Source organism: Fusarium proliferatum (genome assembly GCF_900067095.1).
Source record: "Fusarium proliferatum ET1 genome assembly, contig: FPRO_scaffold005, whole genome shotgun sequence".
Classification (NCBI taxonomy): Eukaryota; Fungi; Ascomycota; class Sordariomycetes; order Hypocreales; family Nectriaceae; genus Fusarium; species Fusarium proliferatum.
The window spans coordinates 1,664,615-1,688,940 of NW_022194794.1; the positions used below are offsets into that span (position 1 = coordinate 1,664,615).

Here is a 24,326-nt window from a genome sequence, read left to right on the forward strand (position 1 = left end):
TTACACAACACATGTGCCTTTCTCAAATATACGGTCAAGTATTTATCTTCCTCAAGACACATCAGTGCTGCATTCGACGTATGGCTCTAGCTCGGTATCCGGAACTCGACTCACTGCTGCAAAATAGGGACCAAGATGGCTGAGAATACAACAAGTACGGCTTCTCACCCTACAGACGTCAACAAGATACAGTCACTTCTAAAGGCCAAAGATGATACCCAAAGATTTGTTGGACTGGCCCTTCTGAAATCTCTTCTCGACAGCTCAGAGCAACTCCGCCAGGATGAGCAAACGGTTCAAGGTCTATGGTCCAGCCTCTCACCCAAGTTCCTCGACCGACTACTACGCACAGGGTCAAAGCCTTCAACCCAGAATTCAAAAGAGATGTTGGATCTGGCTGTATCTATCTTGTACATCTTCTCCATTCTTCTTCCCGACCAGGCCAAGAGTGACGCCAAGTTCATCGACAGAATCCCCCTGCTTGTCAATGCAGTTCTCTACAGGTATGAAGCCTCGCCGCCAGGCAAAAGGAACAAACTAATGACTGTTTTAGCTCTGAAGACACCACAAAGCTAATACTTCAGCTGCTGCATACGCTAGCAAGCTCACAGCAAGGAGCACAAGAGTTTATCAAGGTGGAAGACTTCAGCTCCCTTACAGAGATCGCTCCTAGCCATGCACAGGTTCTGGATATCTTTTGCTTTGCATGGCTCAATTCTATGACAACCATTGAGCATCCCTCTACGCTGGTGAGGCAGATTGACGACACGATTCAGAGTCTGGTCTCATCATTCACTGGAACTGATGCTGTCACTCTTCTCGAGTTCCTTGGTTACGTTCTTCGGCATGCCAACTCTTCAGTGCGTTTTCCACACCTTCTCCGAGTGAGCCATCTAACCATTTGCTCCAGATCCTTCCTCAGCATCCCAGGTGGCTCAAGGTGGTCGTTAACTACATTCGAAACCTCGTCACAAGTAGGCCAACACCTGAAGCCCGAGCGGCATATACAAACGCCACAGCCTCCATACTCCAAGCTTTCCCGTCCGAGGCACCGAAGTTAGTGTTTATCGACGACAAAAAGGATGACAAGGCCTTCTCATACCTACTCATCAACCTCCTGCTCATTGATATTCGCTCTTCGGCTCCCACTCTTCTAGAACAGTTAAATAAGCCGGAATACCCCAAAGTCTCAACACGCCTCACGTCTGCATTCGACGTCATCTCAATCTTCATTGGATACCTCGTGCAGTGTTTGGAAGACGAGTCCATGGAAACCTTCTTCATGACCCCCGAGAACCTCCTTAAGCTCCGTAAGGGCATTTCCGAGACAATGTCTCTCACAGCCGAATATCTTCGCGATCGATGGGATGCCTCTGTTGCTGGAGCCATGGGACTACATCCAGACGCTCGAACTGGCACGACAGACACATCAACTGGTGTTCATCACACACTCGCTTGGGACTCAATGAGAGATAATGCTGGCGATGATATGCTCATACTTTCAGCTGTGCGAGCGTTGGCGCTCTGGCTTCGAGAAGAGGAGAATGATATCCTGCGAAAAGAGGCTACTGGTTTGATGGATATGTTTATGGATCTTTACAAATCCAGCTCTCAACATAAACTGGACTTCCGATCTCCTGTCCTCGTGGCTCTCGAGGGTGTGACTACGCTACCCCAAGGTCGCGAGCTGTTGCTCGCCAATGAAGGGTGGACAATTCTCGCTCACGATCTGAATTCTACTCTGCAGCATGCCTCACGGATTTGCGGAGAGCAAGAGGCTGTTCGGGCTACAGACATTGTTCGCATTCTACTTCCCATAGTTGAACAAGAATCCAACGGTGTTCCTGAAGCTTGGATGGATCTCATCACTTCAGTAGCAGCATGGGATATCCCTGACTCAGAGTTATCACCTCAGGTACAGGAGGCAGTAATATCCTCTTTGCAACTTTGCAGCTCGGTGCTTGGAGCGGCGAACCGGGGCATGCGACAGAGATACAAGCACTCTATTTCTGCTATCTTTGGTATTGCGTCTCAACTTGCTAATCAAGTCAATCATGATAACCCTGAGAGGGAAATGTTAGAAGATGTTCTCGCTACATTGGGTTCGTTAACGCAGGAGTGATGACAACTACGGGATAGCCTTTCAGACGTAAGAATATTGAGACGACGTTCAGAGCTAAATACTGTGTGGAATAGATAGTGCTTATGCCAATACGTCAAGCGGTTAAGTACATCGTGGTGCTCTGTCCTACCCCTCACGAGATTGTGGCATCCCCTTTGGCCAACAGTAACTTCATCAATCACGCTGACGAAATGCGGGCGTTGCGTTGTAAGAGATGAATAAGCCGCCTGCTTACATGGCGCTGAACGATGGTGCCTTGTATAAGAGGCTTCTATTCATACGCTCTATCTAGCTGGTCTTTAAGTCCTGATAGAATCAAATATCAATTGATAACCTCTGCTCATGAAACGTCTCCTCGGCTTATCGCGTCTAACTTCCATCAGCCAGTTTCTCAAGCGCCAAAATCTTCATACGATGGTTACGCACTACGACGTTATCGTCCTCGGCTCCGGCCAAAGTGGCAACCCAGTCGCCAAAGCCTTTGCCAATGCTGGTCGCAAAACAGCTGTGATTGAGCGTATGGCACTTGGGGGAACTTGTGTCAATGTAGGATGCACGCCTACAAAGACCATGATCGCCTCTGGAAGAGCAGCCTACATGGTCAAACGTGGTAAAGACTATGGCGTACACGGAGGAAATGGTAATGTTGAGATCGACATGGCTCGGGTAAGGCAGCGCAAGCGTGAAATCGTGGAGCAGTGGAACGCCGGCAGTGTCAGAGGCTTGAATGCAGCAGGTGTCGATGTGATAATGGGCGATGGTAGCTTTGTCGGCGAGAAGAAAATCAAAGTTTTGTTGAACAATGGGGGCGAGAAAGAGGTCAGCGCTGATCAAATATTCATCAACGTCGGTGAGAGGCCATCGAGGCCAGATATCACAGGTCTCGACGATGTTCATCCAGCACGAGTTCTCAACTCGACTACTATCATGGAACTGGGCGAGGTTCCACAGCGTCTCGTCGTGTTGGGCGGCGGGTATATTGGCCTTGAGTTTGGGCAGCTCTTTCGCCGCTTGGGTTCTGAAGTGACTGTTATTCAAAGGGCCAAGCAGCTTGTACCCCGAGAAGACGCTGACGTGGCGAAGTGTCTCCTGGATATCCTTCAACAGGATGGAATCACGGTTCATCTTTCAAGCACAGTGAACTCGATCTCAGCTTCCAAGGACACAAAGACATCTTTCGCAGTGAGCATCAAGACTCCGGGAGGGGAGACAGAAGTTTCCGGAACACATCTTCTGCTGGCAACAGGCCGAATTCCCAACACAGATAGCCTGAACCTCTCCGAAGTTGACATCAAGACGACTCCTAGAGGTCACATTATTGTCGACGATAAACTCCAGACCACGGCTTCAGATATCTACGCCATAGGAGACTGCCACGGAGGTGCTGCTTTCACACACATGTCCTACGATGATTCCCGCATTATCCACACCAACCTCGTTCCAGAAGCTATGTCATCGACGACTCCAGCTATGCCGACGACAAAGGCGTCGATTTCACGAATTCTAACTCCCTATGTCATGTACACTGATCCACAGCTTGGCCATGTTGGGCTCCACGCTAGAGACCTCACCAACAGTTCAAGGGAAGTGAAGACTGCCACGATGCCTCTGAGTTATGTTGCGAGAGCGCTGGAGACAGCAGAGCCACGTGGTATGATGAAGGCGACTGTGGATGCAAAAACCGGTGAGATCTTGGGGTTCACATGTTTGGGATTGGAAGGTGGTGAAATCATGTCGATAGTGCAAACTGCTATGATGGGCAATTTGAAGTGGTGGGACTTGGAAGCAGCTGTTTATGCTCATCCGACTCTGGCCGAGAGTCTGAACAACCTGTGGGGGCACTGGGAATGATTGATATACCCGAGCATGATCATATATGACATATGTTTTATCAATATGAAGGCGTTCAAACTGCTGTGCTCTGTGGCTGCGTCGCTACGGCAGTTTGACTTGTCTTCTTTTCAGCTGCCTCCGCTTTAGCCCGTCGTTTCCTCGCTCGTCGCACCTCAATCTCCACGTGTAGCATTTTAGCGTTGACAGAAACAAGCCTTGGGATAATTTCCTCTACTGCTTCCACGGAATGTGTTTGCGCCGTGCGGAGAGGCATAGGCGCGAATAACCCAAACCATCGCAAGGGGTTCTTGTTCTGTTTGCGCTTCTTTTCTGTAGGGCTGGTGGCCTCTTTGGCGTCTATTGTTGATGCATCGTCAGACTTCTCAGCTGAGGAGGTTTCTCTCTTATCTGCTACATTGTCTTCAGGAGCAGGGAAGACTGAGAATGTTGGGCTTGGGCTGACATGCTGCTCGATGGCAAGAAGGCGTGTTGCTTGCATTCTTTCATCGTAGTGATCCTGACCGTACCTCATGCCTCTCTCGCCAGCGAAATTAGCTCGGGCGATATTGTGAAAGACATCAGATTGAATGCGAGATAGATTCTGGCGGAGTTGGCTGTATTCGTCTAGCAGACTGAGATAGCGTTCAAGGAGCTTATCAATGTGTTGCTGCTCCTCCATGATGTGTGGTGACATGAAAAGTGCTTTTTTCCGGGAAATGTATAAGAATTCGGGGTAATTCAAGCGGAATAACGACGATGATCGGTTCTTACGTTTTGCAAAAGAGAAGTCACAGAATTTCGATGCAAGTATATCATCAAGCTAAAAACGAGTTACCAGATGAAGTCGTTGAGAGAAGATTGATTAAAGATGCCTGCAGGTAGGTACCTAAATGAACACAACAGCTGTTCCTTTTAGGCTTAGCTTGGATATGGCCCGCGGTGTCCGAGACGTCCAATTCGGGCAGCGAAGGACTACGTATACTTTCATCATAGGTAAGTACTATATGTAGTCTAAGGTGTTCAAATAACCTCAATCTTGAACCTAGAATAAATCTACTGTGGGTTGTTTAGGCTCCAGCTGAATTCTGTCTCCCCCAACCTCTGAGCTTGACCTTCAGTGGCCCCCCCGTATACAAAACAGTTGGAATAGCGGACGCGAACACTACTATACCCAGACTCCATCCGACGGTTGCCCATCCAGCGCTATCCTTGACCATTCCGCCCATTATAGGGCCTACCAGAGACCCTCCCGAGTACGCCATGTTGTAGAGGCCATATGCTTGAGCAATCTGCCCCGCACCTTCAGTGCCGTCCTCGCCCTGGACGGACCAAGTAATCTCAGCCATCAAGGGCCCGAAGATGCACGCGGTTGTGATACCCACACCAGCCAAGAGCCCGCAAAGGAGGATCTTGTCTTGAATCGTATCCTCGTTGACGAACCTCAGACATACAACAAAGGGCGTGGCGAAGATGAAGCCGAATGAAGCGAGCCACTTAGGCCCGTATCGATCGCCAACCATGCCAACCACAGGTCCCAAAAATGATGGCAGAATGATCGGGAGGAATATCAGTCCCGCTCCGATGGAGTCCCAGCCAAATATCTCGTGTGTGAGAAGGGGAAGAGTACTTTCGAGCGCCGTGTTGATGAGTGCCTGAACGAAGGTTCCCCACAGAGCAGCCAGGAATCGAGGCTGCCCCAGGAGCTTGACGAGTGTCTTGATAGGTGATCGTGATGGGTCTGATACGTCCTCGGTCTGCCCATCTGTTTGCTGAGCGATGTTGTCTTTGTTCTTCTCCATGTTCGGTCCCTCCGTCACAACATGTTCTGGATCTGCCACGGCTTTAGGTTCCGCCCTGTCAAGCCACCTTTTGGCGTCCTTGACCTCGATGATGAGGAGACGCAGTGCAATGTCAACGGCCAGAAGGCCAAAGCACATGGCGAAAACGGAGTAGTAGCCTCCCTTTCCATATACGAGACCTCCCAGTAGAGGTGCCACCAAGATGCCCAGACTGCAAGCTGTGCTAATCCAACCCATGGCCTTGCCGATATGCTCCTTATCGACAGTATCAACAACAAGCGCAAGGCCAACGGTCCATGTTAGTGCGGCCGATATTCCTTGCAGAGCACGGCCGATCATGAAGAGAGCAAGCGTGCGACCTACGCATAGAAAAACAGTAGCACCACACAATACAATAAGCCCTATAAGCATAGGCATCCGGCGGTTGTGGATTCTGTCGGCCAGATAACCCCAGACAGCTGATATAGTCACCGTAAGTTATATACTGCCACTTCAAGTGAGGACTTTGGACATACGAGAGCCAGCCAAGAGTGCAGCACCAAACACGGCCAATGCTATGGAGACCCAGTACTGCACCCGGTTTGTGCTGATACCAATTCGATCCTGAAGAGAGAATGGAAGTATGGGAACGATAACACCATACAGAAAGATGTCCTGAGGCCATATTATTCAACTGGCTTTTCAGAGTTGAGGAGCAACCGGCGACTTACAGTGAAGATTGCAAAGGAACATGTGGTGACGATGAGACCAGCCGAGGACCGCACCTTGAGCAGAACCGGCGGCTTGTCCTTGTGAGGCCATCTTAGCAACCCCATGGCCAGCAATTGACAGTCGGTGCTTTGGTTAGTGAGCTTCTCAGGCCCGAGCGTCCATCATCTCAAGAGAGGTCAAAGTCTGGGAAGACGGATCTAAACTGACTCTTTTTCAACATCTTCGTACCCACTTACGGGCCCCCGGGTTGCGGACCTCTCGCGCCCCGATGATGGACGGATGACAGGTCCGGACTCTCCATTTGGGTTTAGCGCCATCTCGAGACTGTGATGTGATGAATGTGATGACTTTGAGGTTGACATGTTTGCCGAAGATGCGGAGTATCTACAAGCTATTGATTACCAAGGCTTAGCTGCAGGAGGAAACCAGTTATAGATCTTCGTTTACAGAAGAAAGATGTGGGAGGCAGGCCGAGATGCAGGGTCAAATTATGGTTCAACGGCTTCTTAGTTAATGTTTAGCTTGACCAAAACCAAACTGCTACACAAAGAAGGAAAGAATTACAATGAAACCTAGACCTGTTTATATTCTCGGGCTCGGATTGCTTGACGATCGTTCTGATGGTCTGTGGAAAATAGTAGTTGACGGTACAAAGTTGTCGAAGCCCTTGACTCCCTAAGTAGACACATCTTGAGGGTTCATAAATAGACTTTCCTGTTAATAAATCTATAATGCCATCGTTTCTTTCATAACCATCGAGAACACTTGATGTTAAAGTAGGAAGACAACTAATTGGCTGTGGCGGTATAGCGTGGCATGCTCCGTATATACTTTTCACAGCTGTTCCCCGTTGATGTTCCCCGAATGCTACGCCGACGATAGCTTGGCAATGCAGGACGATTGGTTCTTCCATAGAAATGGACGAACCGATCCTAATCAAGGTTCATGAAAACTCGATGCTCATCGATACTATTCAGAGACGGGAATCACAAAGCATCACCTGAAGCGGACTCAGCAAGAGGATATAAACCTCAAGCCACGAGACCGTGCCGACCGGCGGGTAACATGCTAGACGCAACTCATGTCTCAGTTTGAATCACGTATGTAGTATGATGAGAGTACAGATGCAATTTAACAAAAGCGCCTTCATGCAGGTGAGACAAGTAGATAAGCTGCATATTCACCTCGTCCCATGTTGATAAGTTGGAGCCCCAAGCATGCAATTGCGACAGGAGCATTATCAAGCTGAAATTGACAGGCGTGACAGAGCTGCAGATGGAAGTCTGTTGAGGGTATGAATATGTGACAAGTTCACGAGGCTGATCCCCACTGCATAAACTTGAGCAGGGAGCCCTTGATCAAAGTAATATCCCTGGGCTGAAGCTTCAGTGTTGATGTCGGTAAGTTCCTATACTAGCGAGCGGGTGCTGGGATGAGTGATTCCGAGATTTGTGTCCGCGCGTGTCTCCCCAGTCACCGTTTATCACAGGGCTGTTGTGTTGTTTATCAGAGGGCCATGATACTCGAACCAACGACATCGTCGCAGTGCAACAGGGACTCGAGAGACTCGGCAGATGCCAACAGACATGTTTTGTTCTCGCTCTTGTTCTTCCTCTTCTTGATGTTTGCCTTTGTCACCCTGCTTCGGGACGTCGCACTCAACACTCGAAGTGGTCGTGGTCGTGTTAGGTGAAGGGGGTTTGTTTCTTCATTCGGATCTCCGAGCCAAAGGAGGTTGAAACACATAACACAAAAGATCATCGTCAATCCGCAGTGGCCAGTGGTCACGCGTGCGTCACAATTTGCACTGGCATCAAAGCACTCGACACTTGTAAAGCAGATCCCCTTGTTAAGCGAGAGCTTTGAATATAGCTTAGGGGGCCAAGGGCATGGACTAGAGAGAGAGCTACTTGCAACAAGCCCCCGGCCCCTTCTGGATCACCAGATGGATAGGCTCTTGATGCGCTGCAACTTGCAAGGTGAGGCAATCAAGACCAGGCGGGAACAGAATGAGCCCAATCGGACATGTCACGATCTGATATACGACACCACCAGTGAAGCGAAGTCAAAGGACAAGCATACCCCTACAACAAGGCAACGCACGCACTGAGAACAATCGGATCTGACGAGCGGATCGTCGTCCCATTCTCTGACCCCTATGCCCTTACTTTGTTTTCCCACCTTTTTCTTTGGTTTGGTTCTCGTGCTTTATGCAAGCACTTGGTGCCAGGTGGCTCAATACTCGTGCCATCATCAATTAACTATCGCATTGGTCCTCTGTACTGACATACTGTAGTAGCTGGTCTAAGTCAACGCCGATAACAAAGGGTCCTTATTTGCGCCATTCAGCACGGTTCTCGAGCAGTGCGTCAAGGTCAAGCTTGTATTTATTATAGCTAATACAGGTCCGACTGACAGGCCTTTGTCCCAAATTTCCAAGTCAAAGACCAGAACTTTTGCCCCTGAGTTGGACCGTTTCATATTTGCAACTGAGGGATACTGTGGATGGTTGTTATACGGGATAAGGCTGTCATTAAAGGAATGGCGCTGATGAACCAGATATCGGCTTGATAAAGAGCTACTTTATCCCGCGGCATCTACACGTGTGTTTGGAAGTATCTGGCTATTGATGACTAACAGTGGACCCTCCTGCACGCAGACGGGACCGGGACTCAGGCTGCCTCTTATGGTCCCGTAGGTACTAAAGTAGTATCTTTGGGATGATGACGCTAAAAAGGCCCTGAAGAGCTCCAGTATCGCCGTTGCATCTGGGCTGCCATCCATTGATCGACGGACGCTCTAGAGTCCAGGCCTTGCCTCATTTCCATTCCATATCACTTACGACTTCTCGTGTGTCTGACATTGATTTTGTGTTATCACATCACTCCCTTGGCTTCAGCTCAACAACTGCGGTCTAATGATCGACTCGACTCGACTTCTTCTTGGTAAGGTTTTCTCGGACTTGCATCAAGAAGTCGGTAAACGGTACCAACCAGACAGCATCCAGCATCGCTACAGTACCTACCTTTAATAGTGCCTAGGTAATCACTAACAGGTTGGTCCATTTCTTTATGGGTATCAGAGTTGTGACCACATTCACTACCAACTTGGCTATTTCGATCATAATCAGAAAGACCCTCACTCAGGATCTCCCGGAGTCTGCCTGATAACCCTGTCCCCTTTCTGCTTTGTTTTCTTCTCTTCTGCACTATAGCCTCACTCACATCTTGCATTTCCTTCGCCCTTAGGTGTTGTCCTGTCCACTCAGACTGGTACATGTAACGCATCCACCTCCCCAATCCACCCACATTGGCCTGGTCTCCTTTACTTGGTGCTTGTTTAGCCCATCAAGTAGAGGCGGTACTTTGCTGTACTGCTAAGCTGGCGGTTCTCACGAGTGTACTTGGCTGTACGTAAAGTACCTACCATTGGATGCAAGCTTGCCTGTCTAGGCTAAACCTGGAACTGAGAGAGGTGCTGGCTTTGAACGTTCTAGCCTCCCCCTCTCTTCTCTCCCCGTCCCCGTATTAATACCATTTCCTATCCCCTGCTCTGCTCTGCCTGCCCTGCCCCATGCTAGGCTAGGTAGGCTGCCTTCCTTGTGCTGGTACCTCCAGGCTAATGCTACTGGTGTTGGTCCCTTTGCTTTGCCTTACCTTACCTCACCTCAACTTGCTTTGCCTTGATTTCCTGCCTGGCTTGGTTTTCTCCGGCGGTATCTGTCTGTCTGTCTGTGCTGCTTCATCGAGGCCCACTACCACTCACTGTACACACGGCCTATGCCTCTCTTTTTAACTCTTGCCAGCGCTTGTGCCTCTTCCCGTCGCTTTTTGCTTGGACTGGACCCTTTACCAGCTGGTAGTCGCACGTCAATCAATCGTGTCTGTCTTCTACTCCCGCTCACCTCTTCTTGTTGCAGGTTTCAAATTTCCGTCGACCATACGTACCTAGCCTCCTCAGTCACTCCTAGGCTCTCCACCTCCACCCATTCGCTGGCCTACATAGATCCAGAACCCAAACAACCCAAACCAGACCAGACCGAACCAAACCAAAGCGCACCTCAACGCAACTCCATACCAATCCGCTACCTAGACCTACCGAAAGCCGCATCCACCGCAATCTTGCCTTGTCTTCAACCACCTCAATCCGCCATCAAACAGTACAGCCCCAACATACTCGCCTTCCCTCGACTTATCATCCTTATTTTGACCTATTCTCCCCGACACCTATTTGGATTCGACTTTCTCCGCTCCGCAACCCCCCCGCTCTCTTACCGTAGTCGCGCGCATCCGCCCGCCAATAGAGCTTTACCACTCGACCGCTTGCATTACACATTAACATAGACGAGCTCCTGCCGAGGAGCTTTCGTGAGGAACAATGGCTGTTGTCGCAACTATTAAGTATGTTTTTATCCCTTGGGTTTGTGTTGCCGCAATGCCATGCCATGGTTTGCTTCCGTTTGCTTGCCTTCTCTCTACACCGAGATTGTCCTACGGCAAAGCACCCTAAGCATACCTGCGCATCTACTCTGCTTGCCCGTTATCCTGTCCGCCATTTGCACAATCGTTCTTCAGGCTAACCCGGCTTACCCCTTTACTAGGTGCGTCGTCGTTGGTGACGGTGCTGTTGGAAAGACCTGTCTTCTCATCAGCTACACAACAAACAAGTTTCCCTCCGAATATGTCCCTACAGTCTTCGACAACTACGCAGTTACGGTTATGTGAGTCTACCTGCACGCATATCGATCGATACCAGCCCCCCCCCCCCCAACAGGGTATCACCACCTGCAATGGACGCCTTCAGTCGTGAAAGCCATCACCGACTCCTGGCTTGAGCAGTGTGATGAATTCTGTGATAAGAGGGGCGATCTGTGGATGTGTTTGATGGACGGCAACTTGACCAGTCGAAGAAGGGTTGCTGATTACTTACAGGATAGGAGATGAGCCGTACACTCTCGGGTTGTTCGATACCGCCGGTCAAGAAGATTATGACAGACTGCGACCTCTTTCATATCCTCAGACCGATGTCTTCCTCGTCTGTTTTTCCGTCACCTCGCCTGCTTCCTTCGAAAACGTCCGCGAGAAGTGGTTCCCCGAGGTCCGCCACCACTGCCCTGGCGTTCCGTGTTTGATTGTTGGTACCCAGGTGGATTTGAGGGACGACCCTAGTGTTCGAGAGAAGCTGTCAAAGCAAAAGATGCAACCAGTACGACGAGAGGATGGCGAACGAATGGCGAAGGACCTGGGTGCTGTCAAGTACGTTGAGTGCAGTGCTCTCACCCAGTATAAGCTTAAGGATGTATTTGACGAGGTATGTCTTGACTGTTTGAAAACCCTCCCCATCAATAGGCATTACTTGGAACATTCTCTCATTGCATTATACAGGCTATCGTTGCAGCACTTGAGCCCCCGGCCCCTAAAAAGAAGTCACACAAGTGCCTCATCCTATAAACGGAAATGGGATAGCCACAGCCGAGCTATGACACCACCTTCTCCTACTTCCCCATGGGAATTTTTGGTTGAGTTAGGAACATGCCCAGTAGACATGCGCGAATAGAGTTCTTGGTGGAGGCACGGCAAGACGACATTGGGATGACCTGCGCTGGTGGACCGGAACGATATGGGTTTCAAAGAGAGTGATCGTTCTTTGCATGAGGTGAACTAAGAGACGGAACAAAACTCGAGGAGCAGGCGTCCTGTTCCGTAACGAGAAGAGGAAGAAGGGTTTGAAAGGGTGACACCGATCGAGAGCTGCCGGGTGCCGCTGTGCGTAGCCCCCAGACGGAACTTCCGCCGAAAAGCCTCTTCTATCCCAGCGGTCTCCCCGAGTTTCTTTAGGCTGGAATCCAATGCATCTTGTTCTCTGGCCCTTGCGAGATGGATCAAGTGGCAAGAGAGAGGACTGGTAGCGGACGAAGACAACGATTCACACATCTAGGCGGGAATGCTTTGATAGGAAAGTTTGGCGATTGGGGTGATTTACATCAATGTCTTGTCTTGATTCATACTAAGTTATAGAAAATTTTGTATTTCATGTTTGAATCTTTCAATGGATCATGTTAATTGGCACCGGTGAAGTAGCTCAGAGATGTGTTTCGGCGGATGAAGAAGCATAGTGGCATCAAGCATGGTCTTCTCTTTCAACCCGGCCAGCGAGTATGTTGGATCTTGCGGGGCTTCAAAGCTACTGTACACGGTAAAGCTCTTCATATGTTCTTGACCTGGGGAAATGTGCTTGGTAGGCACACCCTTGCCTGCCAACTCGGTAGATGGATCGGGCCCGGACTGTCCTTGGGACCGGCTAACTGCCGGCGTACATTGCAGATCAAGTGTAGGCACATTGTCGTTGATGCCAAAGGGGACATATCACTTGTCTGGGATGCTGTCCTGTCGAGACAAAGACAGACTGTTCTCCTCGAGTGCTGCAAGAGGTGTGGTGAATGACGGAGGGTACTACGCCCTTTGACAGACAATGCGTACGCCCTATGCGATGTGTACCAAGCATGATGCGTAATGGAACAAAGATGTGTTGTCCGTAAAACGATCCTGAGAATATGATACCTTGAAGGTGCCTGTCCCCTCAACAGAACTTGAGGTGTGTCTGTAAGAGCCACACTTGAGATAAAGGGGAACTTGATATTGCAAATCCAAAGAAATTTGGAGGATGTCCCTGTTGATAACTGCTTGACAAACATATCAGCGGGCTGGAGGTGATTTGACATTGTTAAGAATACAAACCTAACGTTGCCGGTAAATATGAGGTGCCGTCGCCCCAACTTTCCTATCTCAACCTAGTTCCACACCAGAGACCCATTTTCTGGTCACTATCTCTCAACCCAAAAGTGAAATCATAGGGCCTCTACGTGCAATCCTATGCCTGAATCAGGCAAATTCACTCCCCAAACCTCAAGAGGGCTCGAGGCGGGGAAGAAAGACAACTGCGGGGAGATCGTTATCCGGTCAGAACTGCCTCGATTGACCAATCGGCGATCGTCATATCCTCTCTTTGAGGCTTTCATTGAGTTGAGTGAGGCATGCTTGATCTGATGGATCTTGACTCGTGGGGCCGGATGCCCGCCCGGTGGAGGGTGAAGCATAGATAGGCAGTGACTATATAGACCTCACCGGTAGCCTCTCTTTTCTCCTGCTTCTTTCTCTTTTTCTTGTGATTCTCAAGTTCAAATATTTACAAATTGACTTGATCGGTGAATTGCAACTGCCACTCATCATGAAGCTCCTGAACGTTCTCGCTTTGGCGGGGCTGGCCACAGCTTGCTCTCATGATCATGATGATAAGGAGTGGACGAAGGAGGAACTCGACGAGCTGGAGCAGAAATGGGGTTATGAGGTATGTGATAGGTACTCGGTAGAGAAGGCTCCAAGTGTCTCATTAAGCATCGTGAACTATCGTGAGAGGTCTATACACTGACTCCTCGCAGTGGCCCTTTGCTGGCATCAACACATTTGCCCATCTCAACCATGTAAAGTGTCTCACTGAACCCACCGAGCCCTTCGATATTGCTATTGTCGGTGCTCCTTTCGACACAGCCGTGAGCTACCGCCCAGGAGCTCGTTTTGGCCCACGAGCGATTCGCTCTGCATCTGCTCGCCAGACATCCATGCGTGGATTCAACCCTCGCGCTGGTATCAATCCTTACCAGAACTGGGCCAAGATTGTGGACTGTGGTGATATTTCTATCACCCCCATCGACAACAACATTGCTCGCGAGCAGATGACCCAGGCTTTCAAGCAGCTTGGTCGCCGCAAGACGGTTTCAGCACTTGCACCCAAGGCTCGACTGGTGACTTTGGGTGGTGATCACTCTTTGGCTCTCCCTGCTTTGAGAGCGTTGAACGAGATTCATGGGAAGCCTATCCAGGTCCTACATTTCGACGGTGAGTTAATTGTGCCCTTGATTAACTATCTTATGAAGAACCTCGTTAACACATTCATCACAGCTCATCTCGATACCTGGAACCCAGCTGCCTATCCTTCCTGGTGGGGAGCCACTCAGTTTACCCACGGCTCCATGTTTTGGATGGCCAACCAGGAAGGTCTCCTTTCAAACTCCTCCTCTGAGCGCTCCGTCCATGCCGGTCTACGCACCAGGCTCTCAGGTAACGACTTTGCCGACAACGAGGACGACACCTCCCAAGGCTGGGTCCGCTTCACAGCCGACGATATTGACGATCTCGGTACCAAGGGAATAATCGACGGTATCCTGAAAGTACTCGGTACCGAAAACCCTGTGTATCTCTCTGTCGACATCGATGTTCTGGATCCCGCCTTTGCACCCGGCACCGGAACCCCGGAGCCCGGCGGTTGGTCTACCCGCGAGTTCATCCGCATTCTTCGCGGCCTTGAGGGACTGAACCTAGTTGGTGCTGATGTTGTTGAGGTATCTCCTGCTTACCAGAATGGTGGTGAGGAGACCGCTCTGGCCGCTGCTCAGGTTGTGTATGAGATCATCAGCTCTATGGTCAAGAGAGGCCTTCAGGATGGTGGGAAGGAAGGCAATGGCGGCAATGCTAAGGATGAGTTGTGAGTGAGATGGGGAGGGGATGGCGTTTTGCGTTATGAATGATAATGAGGACTTGCATGGGTTTGGCCGACGTCAAAAGAATGTACATAAAACGGAGAGGGTGCATATTGTAGCAGAAGAAATCATCATTGAAATCATTGAACTGCTCTAGTTCTTTCAGTCTAGTTTCCCGGTGAATACTGCCACTGCCACTGAGACTGAGATAGAGGATAATGATATGAACTTGGTGAAGATCAACGAAAGAGTCGTCGGGAACTGCTTCGCCTGCAAGGTTTCCTTTGTTTGTAACATTTTGTAAGTCTGACTTGGGATGATGCTATAACATTTAGGTGGCTATCTGGACCATCTCTCCACAGTAGCAAAGAAGCTATGAAGCCTCGCCGTGCAACCCCGTTCAGTATCAAAGGAACGTGTCTGTGCTACAGGCAACACTCGAAAGCCTTCGAGTCCCACGGCTCTCAGATCTATAGAAGGCTTGTGAGCAGCTTGGGAGAACTCAGATGTGGCATGGAAACGGTCGAGCTTTGGTGTCCGCAATTGAACACCCAATGCTCTATATCAGTACGAACCTTCATTGGTTGACGAATCGTAGTTTTACATCGAGTTTGGTGCAGATACTCGCCAATGGCTAACCGCGAGTTTCGCTTGGCATACTCCGTACGTGGTTGAAGATCTAATAGATATGATTAGTGAATCCCCGGGGTGGTCACGTTCTCTCAAGGATACATAGGATGCAAGGTGGATTCCTTGACACTGACAGCACAAAGGGGGCATGGAACTCTCGGGGATGATAGGAGAGCTAGGAGAGGTCTGGAGTTGGGATAGTAGTAGCTGGTCCAGGCGCAGTACCCGTAGCATCGCGGGACGTGGGATCAGAAATGGAACCACTAACAGTAGTAGCATTAAAAGAAATACCGCTTTCAGACCGACGCTTCTGCTCAACTCACTTGTGTGAGAGTTGTTGAACAGTATGCGCAACTGGGAGAACAAGACTCTCAGCGTCAGCCTAGAACCATTGAAAGCGGGTGGCGCGTCTGCGAAGCGCCTGAGACGCTTCCGAAAATAGAATTGACCTCCATGTTCTGAAGGCGATTGTGTTTGGGAGTGAAATGCTTCAAGACTAAGGCCCGTGTTGATGTTTCACGGCGACTGGGGACCATGTAACAAGGGGAAGAATACGAATCGAATCGTCTTTTCCGTCTTCTCGCTTGTACCACTTGTACCGGACTATGAAGTACGTACGTACAAAGATTGGGTGCTGTAGCCGCCCCAGAGGAGGGGCTTGTTCTGCATGTCTTATACGAGCGGCTCTTTAGATCGAGCTGCGACGAACTGACTGATATTGGAGACTCTGTTGGATCCGCAAGAGTCTCTCTAATGATACAGCTGTCAAAGTGACTTCACGCTGAAAGCATTTGACCGTTTCAAGTGATGCGGGTGAAGTTACTCTTTGAGCTTTGAGCAAGTTTAGCGCGAATGAAACGGGCGGACCGTCAGACCCATTAATAAATAACCCATCCATGCCTTGCGGAGTACATACGGAGTATGTAATCATGAGTTAGGGGTCCAGTTTGTGCCAGGGGTGAGGAGAGGTTGAACTGTGGAATATGGATAATAATGGATGTGTGTTCACAGGTTGGCAGGTTGGTTAGAAATTGGGATACGTGTGAGCTGTAATGGTCATAGATCTTGGTAGAGACACAGTTGAGGAATGTTTCCACTTTGTGACATTTGAATTGAGTAAATTCTCGTATATGCTGCATCCAAAGTCTATTCAGCATTGCTTTGCTCTCAATTTCATCATCATGCTATTTTATCCCGAAACAAACCCGACCTAGCTCAGAATGGACAAGTCATATCTGCTTCCATCAGGACCAACCTGAAAACTAATTATCTTCACAGCAATTACATACACAGTAATAATAGCAGGCTGGCTACCCCTATCTGATCCCGAGCCCAGAATCGATCGCGTGGTATGGATGGATATTCACCGGCAGATCCAAGTAAGCCAAGCCGAGACAAACAGTCCAGTCTCCCAGTCCCAGATGGACGGACGGGATTGGATTGCATGTTTCTCAAGGGGAAGCTTGTCTGCATGTAACATTGCAGTGCACATAATGTTATGTTATGTATGTATGTACATCTCCAACACTGGACATTTTCAAACGACAGAACCAGTCGATGAAGGAAGGGCTGCTATTGATGGAAACTCATTATCCAGGACTAACCTTTGCTGTATGTATATGCTCTGATACACTTGCTTTACTTCAGGCTGTTTCTATTCTCCTTCTCAACTGGCATTGACTGACGATCAACGACTTCGGTTCAGTCCGTCACCGACCTTTAGTGACAGCTAATCGACATAATCCCTGTCAGGGTCATTAAACTATCGGAGCAGCCAATTCCAACCTTGACCCCCTTTAGGCAATGGTCCCCTTGTCCAATGTCCCCTCATGGGCCCCTGATGTCGATGCTGCCCCCTCCCCAAGGCCAGCCAGGCCCCAGAGCCTCCCCTTCTCCACAGCCCAACATAGGCAGAGGCAATGCGTTGTCTGTTCTGCCACTTTGAACCACGAGACTTGGCCTTCAGCTCCCCCTGAAAAGATGCACCAATCCTCTCCTTTCAGTTCCTGACTGGCTCGCCGTTGTCCGCCGTCGGTAGCCTCTAAGCCCGTCTCGGTCCTAGTCCAATAGCTTTCACCTTTAGCCTCGACCGTTCATTTTGTGTTGGTGTTTTGTGCATGTGCTCTTTGATGAATTGTGCATCCACTCAATCGCTCACTCACTCACTGTCTGTCTCTTGTCTTCTTTCCTTTCCACCATGATCGTGAATTGACCACCTTATGACTCTATTCATTCATGCAGTTGGTTACCTAGCGTAGGCACTGAGTTAGTACTTTAGCTAGTAGGCATATTGTACATGATTTTTTTTTTTTTTATCACCATTAGATTACTACATTCATTCTTCATCAGCTCTTTCCTGTCTTCTTTTCATGATCAACAAGTCGTCTTTGATCATTCTTTCCGTTCTCAATCTTCTTAACTTCAGACATTCATTCCTTCTTTAACTTCCATTCTTAGTATCGATCCCTCCTTTTCCATCAACCTCCTCTAGGTTCTCATAACCTCAACATCTACCTAGTACCTTGCCTTTTCTTCTTATTTCTTCTTCTTTCATTTCATAATTATCCCTTCTCAATCTACAACTCCACCCACCCACCGAACCCTCCTCCACCTCATTCCCTACCAGGTTTGTCTGGCCTTTTTTCTCTCCCTCCCTGGCGCCTCTTTGCTCATTTGAGCATTATTACCTTGCATTATTTCCAAACTACTGGACTGGCCTCTTTGTACCTACAGGCTATGGTCTACCGCCCACAGCTAATCACTTGCGCTTCTATTACATTACTTGTCGGCCTGAGGCTCACCCAACACACCCCCTGTGTTTCCTGGTCCCTGATCTTTTGGAGGTCAACCTGGACGGCATCGAAATTCATCCCTCTCCCTCCCTCCTTTGACTCCTTCCTCCATCCACATCTGTGCCGTCCTCTCATCGACGCCGACTTTTGTCTCTTCTCTTCTTCGTCAAGTCTCGTCTCTCATACACACTCACTGTTTGGGGCTTTCATTGACTGCTCCTTGGCAGATGCAGTGTCGTTATTCTTCCTTCTGTTGAGACTACACTTTTCGGCTTCGTCGACACTCGTTTCGGCCATATTGCTTTATTAATACTTTTTCCTGCTCAGCTCACTCTGTCCCTGGATATCATCCTCAGCTCGGCAAGGCTACGCACAATCGTGCTTTACGTTTCTCGTTCGACATTTAGATACACTCGCTCTTGCAACCGATTACCATTATTTCGCATCTTCAGCCTCACCAAAGCCTAAGGTTTCGATTCGGCCGAAAGTCTTTCAAATTCGATCACCATATATACTAAACGGCCGCTTCCTGGAACGGCCTTTTTCATTTTTCAGGGCTGCCTTGACTTATTCTCTTTCGAATAAGCCAATACGCTTCATAATACTCGATTTCATCGACTTTATTCTGCATAACTAGTTGCTTTAGCATTGTTATACGGCCTGCTCTGACTCGTTGGATTCTCGTGATTTGACCGATTTCCCGAAAAATCAGCTCTGCTGTCAGTGAATTGGAGACTTGGAACGTCTGAAATTCTTCAGTCGGATCATCCCCCCAACTTCACAGCTCTCTCCGTGCCTTACTCGGGCACAACCAGTTTTTCAAAACGGCTGTACTGTCACACGTCGGGCGGGACTCGCTCGTCCCCCCTCATCTGCTCGGTATGCAAGACCTAAATGGACCCGTTGGCCAGGGTGCCCCTAATGGCCCGGCCAACCGCTTCGGACATGCCTCCAAGCCTTCCAACAGCGATACCGGTTTCTCTCATGGCGCTTTTAACTCCAACATCTCTGGCTTCGCCGACCGACATCCTCGACGAGGTAACATCCCTTCGATCAACACTCAACCTCAGCCTATGGTCCAGCAGGCTTCGAACAATGGAGTGGACATGGCTACCCCGGGGACTGCATTTGATATGCAGTTCACCCCCCTTTTGCCTTCTCAGCTGCTTCTCGGTAGCCCTTTCCAGCCCGGTACACCGGCTGCTTTTGCCAGTCCCCAGTTTCAGAGCATCCCAGGATTTCAGCAACAGCAGGGAAACAACCAGCCGCAGAATGGTATCTCCAGCCCTGTGCAGCAGACCATTTCTCCTCAGTCATACCAAGGAATAGTGTCTCCCTCCACTTATGGTGCCCCTCAATTTTACCCTCCCCAGTCCCCTACTGGCGGTTTCGGTATGCAGGCACCTCTGCCTCCTACGTCTCCCGTCTCAATGGGATCCGGTGTTGTTACGGGAACCAGCCGTACCGTTTACCTTGGTAACATCCCTCCGGACACTGTGGCCGAGGAGATTCTTGGTCATGTTCGAAGTGGTCAAATCGAGTCAGTTCGCCTTCTGCCCGACAAGAACTGTGCTTTCATCTCGTTTCTTGACGCTAGCTCCGCCACTCACTTCCATTCCGATGCCATCTTGAAAAAGCTCTGCATCAAGGGCCAGGACATCAAGATTGGTTGGGGTAAGCCTTCGCAGGTCCCGACCTCTGTTGCTCTGGCTGTCCAACAATCTGGAGCTTCACGAAACGTGTACTTGGGCAATCTGCCCGAGGAAGTTAGCGAGGAGGAACTGCGCGAGGACCTTGGTAAGTTTGGTGCCATTGACACAATCAAGATCGTTCGCGAGAAGAACATTGCTTTTGTCCACTACCTCTCGATTGCCAATGCCATCAAGGCTGTCTCCCAGCTTCCTCAAGAGCCCAAGTGGCAGGCCCCTCGCCGCGTCTACTACGGAAAAGATCGTTGTGCCTACGTTTCCAAGACTCAACAGCAGAATGCTGCTCAGTACCTAGGCATTGCCCCTGGATACGCCCACATGCTCACAGGTGCCGACCGTGACTTGATCTCGAATGCTTTGGCCCAGCAATCTGTTGCTGCTGCCGCCGTCGCTACAACTGCTGGAGGTATCAACAACCTCGGTAACCGAACCATCTATCTTGGCAACATCCACCCTGAGACGACCATTGAGGAGATTTGCAATGTGGTTCGTGGAGGACTCCTTCACCACATCCGTTACATTCCCGACAAGCACATTTGCTTCGTTACCTTCATCGATCCCACCGCTGCCGCTTCGTTTTATGCTCTGAGTAACATTCAGGGCCTTATGATCCACAACCGACGCCTCAAGATTGGCTGGGGCAAGCACTCCGGAGCTCTTCCTCCTGCCATCGCTCTGGCTGTGAGCGGTGGTGCTTCCCGAAACGTCTACATTGGCAACCTTGACGAAACCTGGACCGAGGAGCGTCTACGACAGGACTTTTCCGAGTATGGTGAGATTGAGCTTGTCAACACTTTGCGTGAGAAGAGCTGTGCTTTTGTGAACTTCACCAACATCGCCAACGCCATCAAGGCGATTGAGGCCATCCGAGGCCGAGACGACTACAGGAAGTTCAAGGTCAACTTTGGCAAAGATCGTTGCGGTAACCCTCCTCGTCAGATGCAGCAGTCGCAGTCTCCTCGTGGTGATGGTGTGTCTTCTCCTCCGCCTAACGGCTCCCAGAACAGCGGTTCTCCCACAAACGGCAACACTCCCCAGCAATCGGCTGCTCTCTTCAATGCCAACAGCAACCCTTTGACGATGTATTTGAACCAGGTCTCTCACCAGGCCCAGCAGCAACAACATCACCAACAACAGCAGATCGTTGCTCAACAAAATGCCCTGTTTGGTACCGCCCAGCCATCTCCTAGCGATCTCGATCTCGCCATGTCCCAGCAAGTGCCTGTTTCCGGCCATGGACAGTCAGCAAGCATTTCGAATGGATACCCGGCCAACAGTGCAGCACCAGGTGCTACTACGATTGGTGGCTTGCTAGCACCAGGTCGCGGTCAGCATAGCAGGGCGGTCAGTCTTCCTGTACTTGCTCCTGGATTCGAGAATGGTGGAAATGCCTCCAATGGTATTCCTGGAGCTGAGACCGAGCAACGACGAGGTCACCATTACCAGGCAAGCTACGGCGGTATGGGCTCTGGATTTGGCCTTGCTATTCAAGGAGGCCTGAACGGTTGGGTTGAGGAGGAAGTTGCAAACTAATGACGCTTGTGCATCTTTATGCTTTCACTCTCATCACGAGCGAGATTGAACGAAAAACTTGCTTAAACGTTGTAATCGACGTCGCTTGTGGCGTCATGTCCTTGATTCTCGGGGCTTTACAGCCCTTCATTCTTTGATTTCCCTTTTTCTTGATAATCTACCCCTTCGGTGTACCTTTTTTTGTATTGCAAGTTGGTCTCGATTTTTGATGTTTTGCTCCTGAGAGGAAGAGAGAGCATTCGGAAGAAATGGGATTTGTGATTAATACGCCCGCCCCCTTTGTGAAAGACGGGAGCGCTCATGGTTGAGACGAGACGCTGTTTGAACTGGAGAGGATTCAGCACGGGATGGATGGATGAGAGGATATATCACCTGCGTTTGTGTCTATTACGGAGTCTTAGGTTAGGTTAGGCACTACAGTCTTGAACGCAGATCATATGATCACTTAACAATATGTCTATTTAAGTTTGTGACAGCTCAGTTCTACTATATGGGTGGTGTCTTACGTATGTACCTAATTAGTTTATAGCTGTCGACTCGAGGTCTTGAGGTCATTGAGCGCAGGATGTGATTAGAGCTTAATGGTAAATGCACGCAGTTTCCAGGGCCGGGGCAGTGTCAAATATTGGGGGATTTTGGTTACCTCCCATGAGCTTGCAGATGATTTTCACAATCAATATCCCGATGGCTCGGGCTTAGAAGGAAAGGCTGGGTCCCTTACGTTGGCACGGCACTGTTGTTTCCAGTTTATGGGTGTGAACTTATCCACGATCTCCTTGAAGGCTTCCTGTTGAAGTGTAAGTAATGCACGATACCAGTCTTGGTTCCAGAGTTGGTAAGGGGGAGAACATTAGAGCTTACCAAAGTGCAAAAGGACTCATCACCATCCAGATGCTTGCCTACTGGCGCGCAGCCAGGGATAGTCACCGGGCGGTCATTGTAGCGCAGGCGGACATAGTAACCCCTTAGGCGCTCTTTTTCGTTCTCTGACAGGTCTGGAGTCTTTTTCCGACCTATGCCGGGGGGTGGCAGTCCAGCATGGGAAGCTCCTTTACTGCCCAGGCTGAAGAAAGACGGAAAGCCAGTGGGCTTGGGAGCTTCAGGAGGAGGTGTGGCGCCTGCATTGACGTGGCGGAATAGTTCAATCGCAACATGACTTGTGAAAGGCGGCCAGGCCTCTTCGTTGAAGGCGCCGAGGCTGGCAAGTGTGGCAGCAAGAGTGGTATCGTGACAACCGCTCATTCCAAATCGTACAGGTTGTGGTGTAGTAGCAGAAACCTTCTTGTTGAGAGCCAGCTCATACTCGCCATCAGCAGTAGAATGCTCAGCACTACCGACCATACGAGACACAACGTCTCCGAGAAGTCCACCGATGCCTAGAGTGCGGTACTCCTCACTCTCTTTGTATCCAGCATACCACTCCTCAACGCCGATCTTCTCCATAATTCGCTTGACTTCGGGGTCGTAGAACTCTTTGGGTAACCGAGTGGCTTGACCGTGGGCCTTTGTTGCATTGATAGTGTCCATAATGCCACTGAGGCGAGGCCGAGAGTCCACGGCAACGTGTGGGTGTTCCTCGGGCATCCAGCGACCGAGGCGTCTTGTCAAATATGCCATCTCGTCGGAGTCGTTCCAGCGGTCAGCACAGCGCTGAGCGAAAGCGCGAGCGAGAGCAGCGAAGCGTCGACAGTTGCCATCATTGGGGAAGAGGGTTTCGTCGGCAGGTGATCGAGTAAGGATTGTGGGAGGATGAAGGCCAGGGGCGCGAGCTGAGGGAGGATAGAGGCCGTAGAAAGCTTGCTGAAGAGACTCAAGAGCGCGGGGTATAGGTGTAGCGCGGAGGTAGATGGCAGCTGTGTCAATGTCAACAACGAGTTTTTCCGGCAAGAAGCGAAGCTGATCGACGTATAGATGGCGTAGGCGCTGGCCAAGATCATACGTTGTTTCTCGTCCACGATCGGTCAACATGCCCATGTCGCAGATAGCATCAAGCTCGCCATTGCGGCCAGTGGCTAAGATAGGCGCATCATCAGGCCCAAAGGTCTCGAGTCGGCGCTTCCACTCGAGAGCAGTAAGGCCTGGGTTGTCGGCGGGATCGACATGGGAGCTGGTGGCAGAAGGGTCGAGAATGACGCTGGTTAAACGACGAGCTGCAGAGCAGTATGGCCAGAAAGGTGCAAGGCCTGTGGAAGTGAAGCGGGCAGTGATAGGAGTGCGTTCGCCATGACGGAGAAGGATCTGTACGAGTTGCAGACGTAATTGAGGCGGATAAAGGTTCTTGATCTCGGCTTCTGAGTAAGGAGGTCGGGGTTCGAGAGTTGACATTGTGAAGGTCCGGCAGATATCAAGAGCTGCCAGTGGCTCTGATGATCAGTGGTAGCTAGGTTTGCTTCACTGAAGGACAGGATCGTCTGGTTTGAGGTCATGACATAACGACCCGATTAAATCTTGGCACATAATAGCTTCGTTACGCCCGGGCCGTGTCGGCGCCGTTGACCGGGGCCGAGTGGGGCTACAGCACGAGAGGAAGAAAATTGGTGCATGACGTTGACGATGGCGTCGAGAATCAACAGCAAGGTGTGGCTACTAAGTTTATCATGACTATTACAAAATTAATTGCACAAGATACATTAGTAGGTTAGTAGCTAAAAGTATCGAAGC

General features: G+C 50.0%; 8 protein-coding genes across 8 annotated transcripts; 5 read left to right on the top strand and 3 right to left on the bottom strand.

The window, feature by feature from the left end:
- Positions 1-135: 135 nt before the first annotated feature.
- Positions 136-2,122, top strand: FPRO_10807 (uncharacterized protein; the record flags this gene model as incomplete). The annotated part of the gene is made up of 3 exons (XM_031231810.1): positions 136-503; positions 554-860; positions 911-2,122. The coding sequence occupies 3 exons, from the start codon at positions 136-138 to the stop codon at positions 2,120-2,122; spliced, it is 1,887 nt and encodes a 628-aa protein (XP_031081810.1).
- Positions 2,123-2,536: 414 nt separating this feature from the next.
- On the top strand, positions 2,537-3,973 carry FPRO_10808 (uncharacterized protein; the record flags this gene model as incomplete). The annotated part of the gene is made up of 1 exon (XM_031231811.1): positions 2,537-3,973. The coding sequence occupies one exon, from the start codon at positions 2,537-2,539 to the stop codon at positions 3,971-3,973; it is 1,437 nt and encodes a 478-aa protein (XP_031081811.1).
- A 55-nt stretch (positions 3,974-4,028) lies between these two features.
- FPRO_10809 (uncharacterized protein) lies at positions 4,029-4,634 on the bottom strand (the record flags this gene model as incomplete). The annotated part of the gene is made up of 1 exon (XM_031231812.1): positions 4,029-4,634. One exon carries the CDS (start codon positions 4,632-4,634, stop codon positions 4,029-4,031), a length of 606 nt encoding a protein of 201 aa, XP_031081812.1.
- A 388-nt stretch (positions 4,635-5,022) lies between these two features.
- On the bottom strand, positions 5,023-6,569 carry FPRO_10810 (uncharacterized protein; the record flags this gene model as incomplete). The annotated part of the gene is made up of 3 exons (XM_031231813.1): positions 5,023-6,212; positions 6,270-6,408; positions 6,465-6,569. The coding sequence occupies 3 exons, from the start codon at positions 6,567-6,569 to the stop codon at positions 5,023-5,025; spliced, it is 1,434 nt and encodes a 477-aa protein (XP_031081813.1).
- A 4,273-nt stretch (positions 6,570-10,842) lies between these two features.
- FPRO_10811 (putative CDC42-GTP-binding protein of RAS superfamily) lies at positions 10,843-11,915 on the top strand (the record flags this gene model as incomplete). The annotated part of the gene is made up of 4 exons (XM_031231814.1): positions 10,843-10,865; positions 11,066-11,185; positions 11,397-11,775; positions 11,850-11,915. 4 exons carry the CDS (start codon positions 10,843-10,845, stop codon positions 11,913-11,915), a joined length of 588 nt encoding a protein of 195 aa, XP_031081814.1.
- A 1,777-nt stretch (positions 11,916-13,692) lies between these two features.
- Positions 13,693-15,010, top strand: FPRO_10812 (uncharacterized protein; the record flags this gene model as incomplete). Its single annotated transcript, XM_031231815.1, has 3 exons — positions 13,693-13,812; positions 13,904-14,360; positions 14,424-15,010. 3 exons carry the CDS (start codon positions 13,693-13,695, stop codon positions 15,008-15,010), a joined length of 1,164 nt encoding a protein of 387 aa, XP_031081815.1.
- Positions 15,011-19,304: 4,294 nt separating this feature from the next.
- FPRO_10813 (uncharacterized protein) lies at positions 19,305-21,665 on the top strand (the record flags this gene model as incomplete). The annotated part of the gene is made up of 1 exon (XM_031231818.1): positions 19,305-21,665. The coding sequence occupies one exon, from the start codon at positions 19,305-19,307 to the stop codon at positions 21,663-21,665; it is 2,361 nt and encodes a 786-aa protein (XP_031081816.1).
- A 673-nt stretch (positions 21,666-22,338) lies between these two features.
- Positions 22,339-23,990, bottom strand: FPRO_10814 (uncharacterized protein; the record flags this gene model as incomplete). Its single annotated transcript, XM_031231819.1, has 2 exons — positions 22,339-22,452; positions 22,527-23,990. 2 exons carry the CDS (start codon positions 23,988-23,990, stop codon positions 22,339-22,341), a joined length of 1,578 nt encoding a protein of 525 aa, XP_031081817.1.
- Positions 23,991-24,326: the final 336 nt, after the last annotated feature.